The sequence below is a fragment of the Ovis canadensis genome, chromosome 11 (genome assembly GCF_042477335.2).
Source record: "Ovis canadensis isolate MfBH-ARS-UI-01 breed Bighorn chromosome 11, ARS-UI_OviCan_v2, whole genome shotgun sequence".
In the NCBI taxonomy this organism is placed as follows: Eukaryota; Metazoa; Chordata; class Mammalia; order Artiodactyla; family Bovidae; genus Ovis; species Ovis canadensis.
Window position 1 is genome coordinate 35812278 of NC_091255.1, and position 15167 is coordinate 35827444.

At 47.4% G+C, this 15167-nt stretch overlaps 1 protein-coding gene across 5 annotated transcripts; it reads right to left on the reverse strand.

Moving 5' to 3' along the window:
- Nucleotides 1-486: 486 nt before the first annotated feature.
- FXR2 (FMR1 autosomal homolog 2) lies at nucleotides 487-14215 on the reverse strand. Of its 5 annotated transcripts, none has more exons than XM_069603374.1 (17): nucleotides 13626-14074; nucleotides 7918-7970; nucleotides 7483-7576; nucleotides 7023-7094; nucleotides 6760-6908; nucleotides 6414-6507; nucleotides 5832-5948; nucleotides 4362-4532; nucleotides 4019-4097; nucleotides 3603-3712; nucleotides 3291-3377; nucleotides 2785-3007; nucleotides 2380-2577; nucleotides 2089-2289; nucleotides 1898-1993; nucleotides 1654-1754; nucleotides 487-568 (listed from the first exon to the last, which is right to left on the reverse strand). In XM_069603374.1, exons 1-17 carry the CDS (start codon nucleotides 13704-13706, stop codon nucleotides 563-565), a joined length of 1932 nt encoding a protein of 643 aa, XP_069459475.1. In that variant the 5' UTR covers nucleotides 13707-14074; the 3' UTR covers nucleotides 487-562. The 5 variants fall into 5 exon arrangements, with proteins under 5 accessions (XP_069459475.1, XP_069459470.1, XP_069459472.1 ...); XM_069603369.1 differs by lacking the exon at nucleotides 487-568 and adding an exon at nucleotides 622-1323 and having other exon boundaries at nucleotides 13626-14215; XM_069603371.1 differs by lacking the exon at nucleotides 487-568 and adding an exon at nucleotides 622-1323 and having other exon boundaries at nucleotides 1898-1990; nucleotides 13626-14211.
- Between the last annotated feature and the right edge of the window lie 952 nt (nucleotides 14216-15167).

Sequence of the window (15167 nt, forward strand, 5' to 3'; positions counted from 1 at the left end):
GAGAAAATTTAAACTCTCACCACTATAGCCCCCAAACCTAGGTTTCTCCACATGTTTTATCTCTAAACCTCAGAGTTGGGAGGCAGGGCACAAGGAAGCCCAGAAGAACCAAGGCTGAGAGATCAGTGATACGGATGCTGGAGAGGAAGCCTGGATCCAGAGCAGAGTACCAGCAGGAATGAGGGCTCGACACCTAGGTTCCAGGGGCTGTCTTGAGGGAACCCTGCTCCCCATGCTCCCCAAGGCCCAGCCCAAGCCCCAGGCCTCAGGTAATCGGATTAAGCAGCCTGCCTTGGCTCTCAGCTCTGCTAGCAGGAACAGCTCCAGCTCTGAGCAGCCCTACCTAGCCTGCTGTGACTCAGGGTATAGGAGTGGCCTAGCTCCCTCTACCAGCAAACCTGGGGGAGGGGAGAAGCAGCAAGGCATCCGCTGCTTTTCTCTAGACCAGGAGGGTACCTGGGCCTGGGGAATTCAGGAATGTCAGAAATTCCTAGACGTAGACCATCTCTGGAATGCTAGAGAAGCCAGTTGTGGTGATACAGGAAACAAGGGCCAGGGCAGGTCACTCCTATAGAAACAGATGGACCAAACTGGGCACAAGGAAGGTACAGGAACCAGAGAGCCATTTGGATTTTTTTATTCTCTTTTTAAATACTGTACAGTGAAAAATAAATACGCCTTCTCATCCACCAGACAAGGTTGGTCCCCCCCCTCCCCTGGAGGACCTTGTCACCCCCCTTCATACACACCCCTGGTTCTACTCCAAAACCTTCCCCATGCCTCCCACCCACTTATACCCTTACTATCCCCGTCTTCCACAGTGATGAGGCCCCAGAAATGGGGGGTACAGGATGGGAGGAGGGATAGCAGGGGAGCCCCCCTGAACTGTCAAATCTGGGTGGGTCAAGGAGCACCCCGCACCAACAGGCGGAGAATGGGGGTGTTCAGAGAGAGATTGGGGCATTAGAGGATAAAGGCACATCCAGTCTGATGGGGAAGGAGAGAGACTCCCCTCACCCTGGGGGTAGGGTGGACAAGAGGGAGGGGGTAGGACCCTGTTACACACCCCTCCACTAGCTCCTGGAGGCTGGGGGGGACCCAAGCTGCTGTGCCACCCCCCTCCCCCCTAGATAAGAGCAGCTCCAGCGCAGGTCGGTCGGGCCTGTGAGGGCCATTGGTGTTGGGCAGCAAGCGAGATGGAGAAGGGAGGGATGCGGGCTGGAGGGTTTATGAAACCCCATTCACCAAACTACCCAACTCCAAGGGGGCGGAGAGCTCCCCATTCTCTGAGGGGCCCTTAGGAAGCTTGCTGACAGAGTCACCCTGAAGGGAGAGTGGGAAAGAAAATGGAGAGGAAGGAAAGGAGGTCAGTAGAAATTCAGGTAATGCCATTCCCTACCACCTAAGAGCTCCAGGCATCTGCTGGGACCCAGTGGTTGGTCGCCAGTAGTCACTTTTACTGGGATCCAGAAAATATGAACCAAATGGCCCTTTCTCTTCTATACAAACTTTTCACTATTCTACATGTAGCCTAAACTCCAGCTGCATGCCTTCCCTGCAATTTCACAAGCGATTTCTTAGCGAGTTTTCATGTGCCCCCTACTCCAGAGCAACACAAAAGGTAGTGGGGTAAACTATGTCTTCCTTGCCTACCTTCTGCCCTGAAAGAGAATCCTCTGAAGGTTTAGTGCGATCCAGGGGTGGCCGCTGGCGGCTCTGAGACTTTGCTCGGGAGATATAGTCAGCCACAGTCACTGGGGAAGACAGAGGATCAAGTTTCAGAAGGAACCCAGGTATCCAGCCCCTAGACACCCACTGGACCCCAACCCCTAGTTTCCACAGGATAGGAGGCATCCTGTTCTCTGAGGCAGTCTGCTGGAATCCAGTGTTAGCTCACCTGGCTGACGGTCTCCACTGATAGAACCATCAGTCCGGTTACCACGGTTACGGCGGCGGCGGCTCCGATTACGACGCTGGGGTCTTGACTCATCTTCTGTGGGGCATGGGAAAATGAGAACTGCGCATCAATCACCCACCCCCTCAATTCTTGCCCAGCTGCAATCTTTCACACCCTCACACACCCCTTACCCAGGCCATTCTCCGTCATGCCGGGCCCGTCGGATTCCAGGCCTCCATCCATGACAGTCCTGTCCTCGTCGGTGCGGCGGCGGCGCGAGCGGCGGCGTCTGGCGCTTGCTGGCGGGGGTTCCCCCGGCTCTGAATCAACGGGGGGCTCTGGTTCGGATGTGTCCAGTAGGCTGTAGGGATTACTGTCTGGGTCCTTCAGCACTGGTTGGAGGAAGAAGGAGTTGGGAGTCAAGTGTCCACCATCTTTCTTTTTGGCCCACATTCATGAGCTCAGCTGTCTGCTTCTGGTACCTGAGCTAATCGATGAAGAGTTGTATCTTGAGGTGGGCCGGGGGGCAGGTGGGGGTCCCCTACCCCGGCCTCCTATCGGACGCCTCCGGCTTTCTTCCCCCCGGGTCGGGGGATCCCGGTCGCCAGGCCCAGCTCGGGTGGGCTCCTCCCTCTTCTCTGACTCCGTCTCAGAAGCTGTGGATAGGTCTGAGTTGGGGCCTGAAGAACACAGTGGCGTTCAAACAGGGTCCCTCACTCTATCCCAGGATCCATCCCCACCCCCAAGCTGGAAAATTCTCCCTCTCACTCCTTAGTCCCTCAGCCAATCACTTCATCTTCTCAATCACCCTTTCCTCAAGCTTCCACCCAGACCTCTGCCTCCCACACCCCATCACTGCTTACCCCCCACTCCCATAGATATCTCACCATAGGCAGGACCGCCTGTCCTCCGGCCCCGGCCCCGGCCCCCATAGCTGCCCCCATAGGTTCGTGTGGTATGAAGGGAAGAGGAGGAGCTCTCATCAGTGGTATATCCAGCCTTGTCACTGCTGCCGCTGCCCCGCCCACTTCCAGGAGGCCGAAAGCCCAGCCCAATCTGCCGAAGCTGCTCATCAATCTGCAGCCTCTCCAAGCGGAGCTGCTCCACCTCCTGGTTGGGTAGAAAAACAAGGAAGGAGAAGTAGGTGAAAGATCAATAGTCTCTCTTCACGCTTCTCTGCCCCAACTGTCCCTAGGGACCTGAACTCTCAGGAACACAAGGCTTAAAAAGGAAAATGATGGGTTCCAACTCCACAGCCCCAATTTTCCACCTAACAGTTTCTATTCTACTCAGAGACACAAACTGGAAACCACCACTTTTAACTCCATCCAGCATGCTCCTCAGTCCCCTGTACACGTGGGTCTTTCCTCTCCCAGGCTCCTGGCTCGGGTACCTGCAGGTAGGAGAGGTGATATTCCAGCAGAGCTTGAGCATTGCTGATGTTTTCTCGGGTGCCAACAAATATGAAAGGAACCATGCCCTGGAGAGCAAAGGACACATAGATTAGAAACAGACTCAAATCAAGTATTAAGTCCACCTTGTCTAAGAAGCCTACCCAAAAGGGATCTTTCTAGGCTTGCCATCTACTAGGAAAAACCAAAGTTCCCACGCCCTATCCCCTAGAAATCCCAGCCCTCAAAAGAATGGCTTGGAGAACAATCATATCTACTCTGGAAACCAATCTCTAGGTGTAGTTGCCCCATACCTCTTCCCTGGGGTTCTTCTTGTCATTATCACCTTCAACTCGAACCCTCACCACACCGGATTTATCCACAATCTCCTGGATCACTTTCCCGTTCTTTCCAATCACTTTGCCTGAATAGGTAAAGGAGGAGTCAGGCTTTTTTTTTTTTAAAGGAAAGAAAAAAGAGCAAAAACAGTTTTCCAGCTTCTATGCAAGAATTCTGTTTAATGAATCTCCTGCTTCTAGGCTTCTAGTGTGTTTTCACACCACAATCGCTAGGAATTAATTCTCCCATTTTTGTCACTCCAATTACAGACTGTTTGGTCTGTCCTCGTGAAACGAAGTGCACTGGGAGGTGCGAAGCCAGAATCACTTTAGAGCATCTCACATCTGGCCCCCAACATGTTCTCTTATATACATACACAACCCTAACTCACCAACCAGATTCCTGGGCACTTGCACGGAGTCCTCAGAAAACTCAAGATAGCTCCGGGCCTGTCGGCATGCTTCAGGAGTCTAAGAGAAGAATGGGGAGTTATTAATAAAACAGAGGACCTGGATCTCAAACAGTGATCTTCCTGCCACTCTCTGTCTTTGGGAAAATGTGCTGCCACCACAGTCTGGGAGGGAGGAAGCAACTATACACCAGTTAAAGGAAAAAAAAGGTATGCACATTATTTAAAAAAAGGGGAGAGAGGTGAACACGACAGGCTTCCTTTCTATTTCACACACTCTTCTGTATCCCCGAAGGGACCTAGACAACAGATATCTTTTGCTGACCTCCCCATAGATGCGGAAAGTGCAGGTCTCTTCACCCAATTCAATGGCAGTCACCCCAGGTACTTTTCGGGCCTGCTGGATGTTGGCACCATGAGTCCCAATTGCTAGTCCCATCAGGTCCTCTCGCACTGTGAACTCCTCTTGGAAAGCTGCCGCCAGCTGCTTGCTTGTCTGAAAGAAAAAAAGACACTGACTTATAGGAATCATGGTGAAATCTCAGACACCTGTCCCGGGAATCTGACACTTTGCATAACTTCAATAAGAAAAGACTGTGAAAGAAAGCCAGAACTATCTGGAAGTCCACTGACCACCAGGACCTGTGTGGAGAATTTAGGAATGCTTCATTCCATTCCTACCTTCTCAGTACCAATGGCTTGGTGGGCAGGGGAGGTAATGATAGCAGGGTTTGGGCTAGGAGCCATCAAAGTTCTGGATTTGGCTCTAACACCATCTGGTTGTATAATCCCAAACAAAACATACTCTCTGTGCCTCTGCTGTTTCCCACTAAACGATTACCCCTGACCTGCCCCATTCCCAGACTAACAGGATTAAATAAGACTGGTGTTTAGAAAGGACTTTTCACATGGTAGATGCAAGTGTAAGGAATATTTACCTTATCCAAACCAATACAAACTCCCAAAATAAAACCCAAAAAGTTGAAGAGAAAGCAAGAGGTTAAGAAAAGCATAAAAAGAGGCTATGAACACACCATGTTACCACTTCATTTCTCAACCAGCCCTCAGAGGGAGGCCTGAGTACAAAGGGAGGCAAAGGGAAAGGCTCTGGCAGCACCCTGAGGAGCATCCCTGGAGAAATACAGATTACCATTTGCACAGGCTCCCATAAAGAACAGTTCACTTGATTAAAAGGAAAAGGATGTTCAAATAACACATACACGTGTGCACCTCACTTAGGACAGTATAATTCCTAAGGGAATCTGACCATCATAAGATGTCAGGATTCAAAAAGACCTTGTATAAACACTCTCTTTCAACTTCCTCATTGTCACAGATAGGAAGAGAAAACTCACTGGAATCAAATTATTTGCCAAAGGTCAATTATTTGACAAAGCAAGACAGGATTGATTCCAAGACTAGGGATCTTTTCCAGTGTACAAATGGCTCTCACAAAGTGGTTTGGTTCTCAGAGGTAATTTGGGGGCACCCAGTGGAGGTAAGACCCACACCTTCTTCTACTTTTAGACAGACTTGTTCTGATTCATCTGTCTTATGCATTGTGCTTTCAAGTAAAATTTCACTTGGTCACATGGTCCCGTAGCTTTAAAAAAAAAAGCTTCACACAAAAAACATGATAGAGCTCTGCCATCCAGAGATGAAATAGCAGACCCAGGTTTAATGGCCCAGAAAGATCTTAACCTCTGTTCTGTAAACATAAGAGTATGAGTGGAGGATGAGGTGGGAGGGAAGACAACAAGACCATTCAGCAGTAAAAAGTGGAGCCCAAACTTACCTCGAGGTGCTTGGTAGCTTCTTCATTGCGCGACATGAGCAGCAGTTTGGTGCGCAGGCTTCGAAAATGCATATCACCCAGCAGGGATGCTCGCTTCACAGGGGCTTCCGTGGTTGACTGGAAAGAAACCAACAGAAAAGTCACTAAAAACTGCCTATGTTTTAGAGGAGAGTCAGGAACTGGGAAATCAGGACACCTGAGTCTCTGGAAAAGGGCAGGAGTTTAAGAAACAAAGTTGAGGAAGAGAAAATCACTGTTGGTCTCACAAGGGCCTACTATCTGGATGCCTATGGGAACTGATCTTACGTGGCAAGCACAAGTGAGATTCATACTGTTTCTGACAGTCCAAATATGCAAGAAGGGTCCTTGACCCATACTGCAATATGATGGTCAGGTTGAAAAAAAATTAAGGCATACATGAGAAAGACTAAGGAATAGTAGGGCTAACCTGGGTCCACAGGATTCAGGAGGAATAAAGTCCTTTCTGACAAATAAATATAAGCACACTTTAGCTCTTCCCTTCTTGCAAAAGAGTTAAAAGGGGAGAAGGGCTTAGGTGAAGTTCAGGCAAAATAAACTCACCAGGATGAAGAGCTCACTATTTGTGATGTTGAGAAAGATGCAGTTCGCTCCCAACGCTTTCTTAAACTCTTTATGGACGTTTTCATTGGAACAGCTGCAGAGAAAAGAGAACAGTGCTCAGAGGGCAGAGTGTAGAGTATAGCTGAACATTCACGGGAGAGAGAGGGACTGAGAAACACAAAGACTTCAGTTAAAGAACAGAGATGAGGAAACAGAACTGGGAGCAGAGAAGACTCTAGAGGGTCAAGGGAACACAAAACACACTGGGAGCAGGGCCTGGGACAAACACATGCAGAGATGAGGACCATAAAGGGGGTCCCCCACACCCAATATCCCAAACACTCACGCCTCTCTCAGATCCTCAGGCACAGCCATGGTAACCTTGAAGAAGCTGCCTTTGGTTGCAAGGGGATTGGGATTAACGGGCCGAAGCCGTTCCAGGGTGACAATCTCATTGTAAGTTGCATCGCAGGCAGCATATTCAATAACATAGAACTGGCAGAAGGAAAGAAAGAAGGTGTGGATAACATGAGCTTCTGTCTCCCACCATCCTCTGACAAAAATGTTTCAGCAGTTCCCCCAAAGACCTTGACAATCAGTCACACTCACATCTCCCTTCATCATCCGCACCCGGGCCAGCCACCAGCCACAAGGCTCTTGCTCATTGGCTCGAGAATAAACCTGAAGAGAAGTTGAAAATAAAAGAGATCTTGAGGCCCATCTAAAAACATCAAGAATAGAATGAGCATTAAGACACTTAAGAGGCATCCTAGACCAAGATAAAGGAAACTAGAGGAAGGAGCTGCTAGTTAACATCAGAGGACACTGGAGTTCAGATGCTGTTATCGTAAATGGAAGCAAAGTGGATCCCCTGAAACTAGGAAGCTCCCTAAAGGCTTGATTCATCACAATGGTGATGGACACTTCACTCCTCCACAGACTGCCTAGCTGGATGGAGGAAGGAGAGTGCAACAAGCAGTAAGGAGCCTATGATACCTGTATCAGGGTAAGGGAGATGCAGAATCCTGGGAAAAGTGATGTTTAGAAAAGGTGGACTTCAGGCCCTTACCTCCACTTCATCCCCTTCTGTGATCTCCTTGTTATAGTCAGCTGGAGGTGGTAGCCGGACATCCCCAAAAGGAATCTGTCTCTCACTCTGCCAGCTACAAGGGAAACAGTGATACAATAGCTATTCAGGCTAGTGTGGTTGCCTGTTTCTTCAGAAAAAGGTAACTTCCTCCACTGGACATTTTCCAACTTTGCTGGTGATTAGAAGCTAAATTCCAGGCTCTGCTCCATACCAGTGTTTTCCATCTCGTTAGAACCTAAATACTGAGTCAAATGCCTCCACCAGCACCATTTCCTCTCCTAGGATCCATACAAGTCGCCCACCCAAACCCCTGGCTCTTGCCCACCTATTACATGCCTCATGGGACTCAGTCGCCCCTTCTCCACTCTCCTTCTAGGACCTAGTATGCTGGATTCTCTATTCCCAAGGTCTTACTTGTTTTCAAAGAAGATGGTGACAGAGTCTTCATGGACATCCTTCACAAAGCCCTAGAATGGATTTTAGAACCAAGTGAAAAGAAAAAAAAAAAAGACAATTAACCACCACCTCAGCCATTAGAGGAACAGGCACCTTTGCAGCATCTTATACTAGAGGTTGGGCTTCTCCAGTGGCTCAGTGGTAGAGAATCCGCCTGCCAAGCAGGAGATGTGGGTTCAATCCCTGGGTGGGAAAGATCCCCACGAGGAGGAAATGGCAACCTACTCCAATATTCTTGCTTGGAAAATGCCATGGACAGAGCCTGGGGGGCTACATACACTCCATGGGGTTGCAAACAGTCAGACCCGACTCAGCAACTAAACAACAAAACTAAGGTTTCTTTTTCTGGCCACACCACACAGCTGGTGAAACAGTTCCCAGATCAAGGACTGAACCCAAGGCCATGGCAGTGAAAGCCCAAATCCTAACCACTAAGCCACAAGGAAACCCCCACCCCACCCCTCCACCGCCTTTTTTTTTTCCTCTTGTAAAACTAGTTTTAGATGGGAACACAAGCAATCTAAAAACCAGGCTAGGGAAAGCTGCACTGGGGAAATAATACAAATGGTGAGGTAGCAAGAAAAGAAATAATACTGGTATGGACAGAGATGTTACAAAATCCAGAAATAAGATGAGACAGAAATTAAGTAGAAGGGAAAAACATCACCTGTATCAGAACAGCCTGGAAACTAGTGGTCTCCTATGGCTCCCATAGGGGCTTCCCTATCTGTCTGCCTCCTGCTGTACTGAGCGGCTTGCCAGAGTTCAATTAAAATACCAACAACATTCAGCAAAGCTAAGAATATCCCATGAGACAGTGTGAGGCTGTCCTGGAACACCTAGAGGACACCAGGATCTGCCAAGAAAGGGTCTAACTCCTAACACAGCAAGAGACCTGAGCAACTTGCTGCTCTGATGCCTGGGCCATACGAAAATAATCAGAACACTGGACAAGTTCAAAATCCAAAAACAACCTACAGAAAGAAAAATTAGGATTTAAAAGACGTGAGGGAATTCCCTGGTGGTCCAGTGGTTAGGACTTTCACAGCTGTGGACCAGGGTTCAATCCCTGGTAGGGAACTACAATCCTACAAGTCACGTGGTATGGGCAAATAAATAAAGATGTAAGATTTTTTAACGTTAGACTATGACACTGCTAAGAATTTGAAAAGGGTAATAAAATCTGTAGAAGACCCCAAACTTGAGACCTTGACAAGGAACAGCAACAGGAATGATTGAATAGCTGGCCTACCTATTTTCTTTTTTTTTTTTGGCCAAGGCAGTGAAAGCGCTAAGTCTGAACCACTGGACCGCCAAGGAATTCCCTACTTCTATCTTCTCTGTCTTCACCGAGAAAGCCAAAGCTAAGAGTTCAATCCTATGCTCCCAGTTTTCCTACCTTTTCTATTTTTCAAACACTCAAAATTAGGGATTGCTAATTTTGATAAAGTCCAATTTATCAATTTGCTCTTTTGGTTTCATATCTAAGAAATCTTCACCTAATCCAAGACCACAGAAGTTTCCTCCTATGTCCTTGTCTAGAAGTTCTATAGTTTTTATTTTACATTTAGGTCTATGATCCATTTTGAGTTAAATTTTTTAATATGGTGTCAGATACGATTAAAGTTCATTTTTAACCTATGGATGTGCTGTTCTTTAAACACCATTTGTTGAAAGACTGTACTTTTTCCAGTAACTGCCTTTTCATGTCTGTCAAAAATCAGAAAATTCAAACTAATGTATACTGACAAAAAGCATTAGCGGAAGACTTTTGGGAATGACAGAAATTGTGGTGATGGTTCATTTTATGTGTATGTCAAAACTTAAATTGTATGGTTTAAATTTGTATGCTTCATTGTATGTCAATTATGCCTCATTAAAGCTTTAAAAAAAATTAGGGGTTTCAAAAAGCAAAATAATTCTTATACTATTCCTAAGGTTTGCAGATAGGAACAAAATATGAGCTTAGGAGAGAAAATACCAAAAATGCACACTTGGGTCATTCCCACCTCAGGGAGAACTGGTCAATCATAAACACTTAATTCACTGTTCTTTCCTTAAATCTAAACCTAAAATTTCCCTCTTGATATGAGCCATCTTCCTCTTCTTTTGAGAAAGGATCTCATTATGGAGTCTTACTACTGCCCAGAACTCCTGGTCCTGCCTAGCCTTACATACCCATGCTTTAGCTTTCTCTGCCATTCCCTTCCTTGGAAACGTTTTTCCCACTCTTCATTCAGCTCCATCAGGGCTCACTCCTCCTCTTCTCCACTCACAACTGAGGCACTTTTACTTTTCACTGTTTGCCCAAGTTCCTCTTCTCTTTTGGGTTCTTCCCTTTAACTCCTTCCCCTCCACTTCTTTTTTCCTTAGCTCCTTTTAAGTGTCCTCCTCCCCTCCTCCCACAATGACTATTATATCTCTTCCCTCTCTTTTCTTCCTTTATAAGGGTCTGTCTGGATTTCTCTAAAAATTTCATCTAGCCTCTGCAGCTGACTTTATCCAAAATGTCTATCTCTAAGCTTTAGAAACAGTTAATGAAGAGAAAGTTAGCTATTTTCAAAACATTTCTGGGATGAGATAAAACACTGTGGAAAAGATAGAAGAGAGTCACTTGCCTGCCTTTTTTGTGAAGAGATTCCCCACTCCTAGATATAATCATTCACAAAAAATGCACTTTTCCCTCACATTACTCAGCAGTTCAACAAAACATCACTCATTCTTACACTTCTAAGGTCTTTTTTTTTTGTCAAAGATTCTCCAAAACAAGCTTTCTCCTCAATTTCATATTCCAATTCACTCTCTGCTCCTTAATTCCACTCACATTATCCCAGTTTTTTCCTTCATAGATACCAGTGATAGAAAGTGAGTTCCTCGTTCTGCTCAATCCATGCTCACTGAGAAGATAAGCAAGGGAGGGCAAGAGCAGTTAAGTGAATCTCTAGAAGGCTACCTAGATCCAAAGGATGACTCAATTCAATTCAACAGTCATGGCAAATGGGCTTTGGCTTATAGGTGGATGCTATATCCTTAACAAAGGAGTAGGTATTGGGATATCCAGGTAAGGTCTAGAAAGTTGGATGGCCATGCCCGAGAAGATGAACAGATAGTTCACTTGGGAGAGTACACCTTAAGGAAATATGTGCATTAAGTTCTGACAGAAAAGGAAGAGTTGATGGGATAGCTACAAGATAACTTCTGGTATTTTCAGTTCTAGCTTGTAAGAAGAAAAAAAACAACAGGACCCATTTCTGAGAGAGATGCACGGAACCTCCCCAGATTTATAGTTCTAGAAGCAATGTAAACACTCCTTGAACCACACTGAAGTCTGCTGAGTCATGAATATTAAATCAGCAGCAAGGTCAGATTCAGTAAGTATATGGCACTGAAAGTTAAGAAAGATTACTGAATTTAAAGATGTTTTGTTGTTCAAATGAGACAAGGAGCAGAAAATGCTAAAGTGGCCAAAATACAAACTCCATATTACCTGGCTTTTAGTTGAACTCCAAATTCTATTCTCTGATTCAAAGCATCCTATCTTTGATTCACTGAATCAAGTCTATCACTGCCATATAGCCCACAGGAGAAAAGAGAAAGATTCAGAGACAGACTTTCTACTTGACACTTATATGTGGAAAGGGAAACATGCCCCTTCCCAGCAGTCTCACACGGTTAATTCAAACTGGATACTGATCTTTCCCATGCTTCCTGGAACAAAAGCAAACATTATATCTTGATCTCAGACTCAATTTAAGAAGCACTTTCTTGGGGCTGGGAAGGACCCTGATGAAGGACAGGATATTGTGGGAAATTAGGTTAAAATCTTATGAGAAAGGGTATTTCAACAAAGGTAAGCAAGCCTGAGGGAAAAGGATATAAGAGACAAATGTACTCTATCAGAATCAGAAAGGAATTAAGAGACTTTGCCAAAGAAAACAAATGGTATGGAGGCATGCTAGAGAAAAAAGTCCCATGAGTTAGGAAAGTATGTAGAAAAAGAATGAAAGAAGGGGTAAATTGGGAGCTTCCTTCTTCCATGTTAGCTGGGTCATGGAATAGGTAGTTTTGGGGGATTATGCAGAAATACTAGGATAAAAAGCCACAGACTTAAATTGAGAAATTAAGACAGATGAGGTTACGCATAGGCAATGAAGAATATAAAGAAATCTGGTGAGGGGAAGTCAGGCAGGAATGAATAGGCATTTAGAGTGGGTCAAAAATGACCACTGAACTTATCAATTGAAGCTGGGGCAGAAACCTACTCCAAGGGCTAATATGAGACCCTTTCCAGTTATAGCAAGATACGACTTCACAGGGAAGGAAAGTCATTTCCAAGATACCAAGGTGGAGAGGTCCACTACGGGAGGAAAGGCTTGAGGGGAAGTGGAGGAAAGGGGGCTCTTGTCCTCACAAATAATGGATGAGGGCAAAATGAGAGAACAAGTCAGGAAGCAGGAAAGTCTCTGAGACAATCCCAGGCATAAAGCACAAAGCGGTTCAAACTAACAACATAACAACAGTGGCAAAAGAAAAATTCCTGAGAGGCAAGAGGGGTCTCCCTCTAGCTTAATATAAATGAATGGGGAAAAAAGTGTCCTAAAAAATAGATTCAGGGGACTTCCCTAGCAGTCCAGTGGGTAAGACTCTGCATTCCCAATGCAAGGGGCATGGGTTTGATTCCTGGTTCAGAAACTAAGATCCTGAATGCTGCACAGCCAAATAAATGAATATTAAAAATGTAAAGACAGTCCTCTTCTCCTTTAAAAAAAATAAATAAATAGACTATTGGGTTTCCAAATTGGGCAGGTTGACCAAAAGTCTTCTAGAAGTGGAAATCCTTAAGAAAAAGATAAACAGAAGTAATCCTCATGAGATCTCATTTTAGATAGAGAGCAGGAGTATGAAGCTCACACTCCTCAAAATGAAGAAACTATATGAATGATTTGAATGTATGAGGTCAACGTGAGATGACAAATACAAAACCATCCTCCAGTAGAAGAGCAGACCAACTAGTCTTGGAAATAAAGGGGTGGGGTGAGAGAGACTTGTGAAAAGATGCCACCTTATGGCTAGGAGGCAACTAGACTGATACAGCCCAGAGTTCCTGAGGTCAAAGATACTAAATGTCATAAACAGCTTCTGACCGTTTCTCCTTGGTGTGGGAACAGAAATATAAGATGAAAGTGGAGTGAGTCTTTCAGAGCCAGTAGGCAGAGGCCTCTCCGAGGAAGATGAAAGGATCTAATATGGGACGGCTTTCCCAAGGGGGTAATAGGGGAGAATAAAGAGAATTCTCCATGTGCTTGGACTGTGGGGAAGAGGTGATTAAGATCCAAGGTATGCCTTCTATTAGGAGACAGGAAAAGTCAATAAGACGCTAGGGTAAATGGGGTCTCTCCTGGGGGCTGCCGGGGCGCTGATCCAAGCACAATAATGCCCTGATGTTCATTCCCAGAGATGCGGGTAAAAGCAGGTGTAACAGAGGGGCCAAAAATAAGGGGTTAACTTCCAGAAGTCTCCCCCAAGGAGGGCCGCGGGTGGGATCGTGGGTCCAAGGTTCTAAGGGTCAGGGCTAGCTCCAGAACCTCGATCCCACCCCACTCTTCCCCGTTCTGGCTGGAGGGAGGGGGCTGAAGACCGCGTCCCTGGCCGGCGCGCCGCCTCACCTTGTAGAAGGCCCCGTTGGAGCCGCGCACCTCGACGGGCAGTCCCGGCTCCACATCCCCCCCCGAAGCCAGGCCGCCCATGGCGCCGCCACCGCCTCCGACTCCCCCGGCGGCGGCTGCAGCAGCGCTCTGAGTACGGGCCGGGCCAGGTCCCCGGCGTCTCCCTGGAGGAGGAGCTGGAGGGGGAGCCGCGGGGGGCGGGAGCCGGGCCGGCCCCACGGCGGCCCTGCCACAGCCAACGAGCAGGGGGCCGGGGCCGGGCCGCTCCCCGTCCGCCGCCGCCGCCTTGGTCTCCGCCACCGTGAGGAAAACGGCCGCCGCCGCCGCTGCCTTCGTCACCTCAGCTTCCGCCCGCCGCCGCCCCCGCTGCAGCCTCAGTCCCGGGACCCACTGCTGCCGCTGCCTCTACACGGCCTCCTCCTCCCTCTGCCGCCGCCGCCACCTACTGCGCAGACGCACCGGGCACCCGCCCGCCGCGCGCGGGCCCCGAGGGCCACGGCGCACGCGTCAAGGCTGGCGACCCAGCTCTCGCTGGCCAGCGCAGCAGGGCTTCCACACTCCTCTTGCCTCTCTCACGCCCCCTCCTGGTCGCTGATTTACGCTTGCGCAGAACCAAACTGACTCTCTTTCTTCGCCACCCCACCATTCCACCGCCCAGTCTCTGCCTTTCCCCGCCCCACAACACAGAGAGCTAACCAATCATGGGGAGGGAGGGGCCGAGCTCACTCAATCGGATTGGGCTTCTGATGCTCCTTGGTCAGACCACACCCACTTCACGGCTGTGCGCTCCACCAGGCTTGGAGAAGTTAGGGACGGGCATGCGCCTGAATGATTGCTTGGTCACTTTCTCCACCTTTGTCTTTTTGGTGCGCACGCTCCGGGGCGGGAGGCGGGGGGAGGGCGCGGGAAGGAGGAGTCGAAAAGCAAAAATGGGCCTAGTGCGCGTGCTCTGGGCCTTACAGTCCACATGCCGGTATGGACTCTTTTGAGTGTTTCTGTTTCTGCGCGTTAAGATTTAAATTAAGAGTCACCTTCTTGCCTTGAGAAGATTCTGATCCTGCATATGATGAAAGGTTAAAGAAAGATTTCAAGACACTACCGAAAGGCAAATGCAATTTGGCACAAGATTATTATCTAAATGCTGAGAGATTTCAAAATGGGAAAAATTGTTAGAGAAAGGATAGTTGAGGGGAAGCTTAGGATTCATAAACTAAGTAAGAAATTTAAGTAGAAGTGAATAAAATAGCCAAGAAATTAGGATCATGTGTGTGCAGCTAATCATTTAGCCAATATTTATTTAGCCCTCACTGTGTTCCAGTTACCCAAAACAAGGATTTTATGATATATTGGAAATGGCGCAGACAATCACATTTAAGTAAATAAAGTGATTAGAGTTCATCTGAAGATGTGTTAAAGATGAGGACTAGGATAGAGGGAATCCCAAAGACACAAACAATGGTCAGTTGCCCTTCAGCATGATAGGGAAAGACCACTACAGGTGAGGTAATGCAAATTGAGATTTGAGGGATAAGTAGGCGTTTG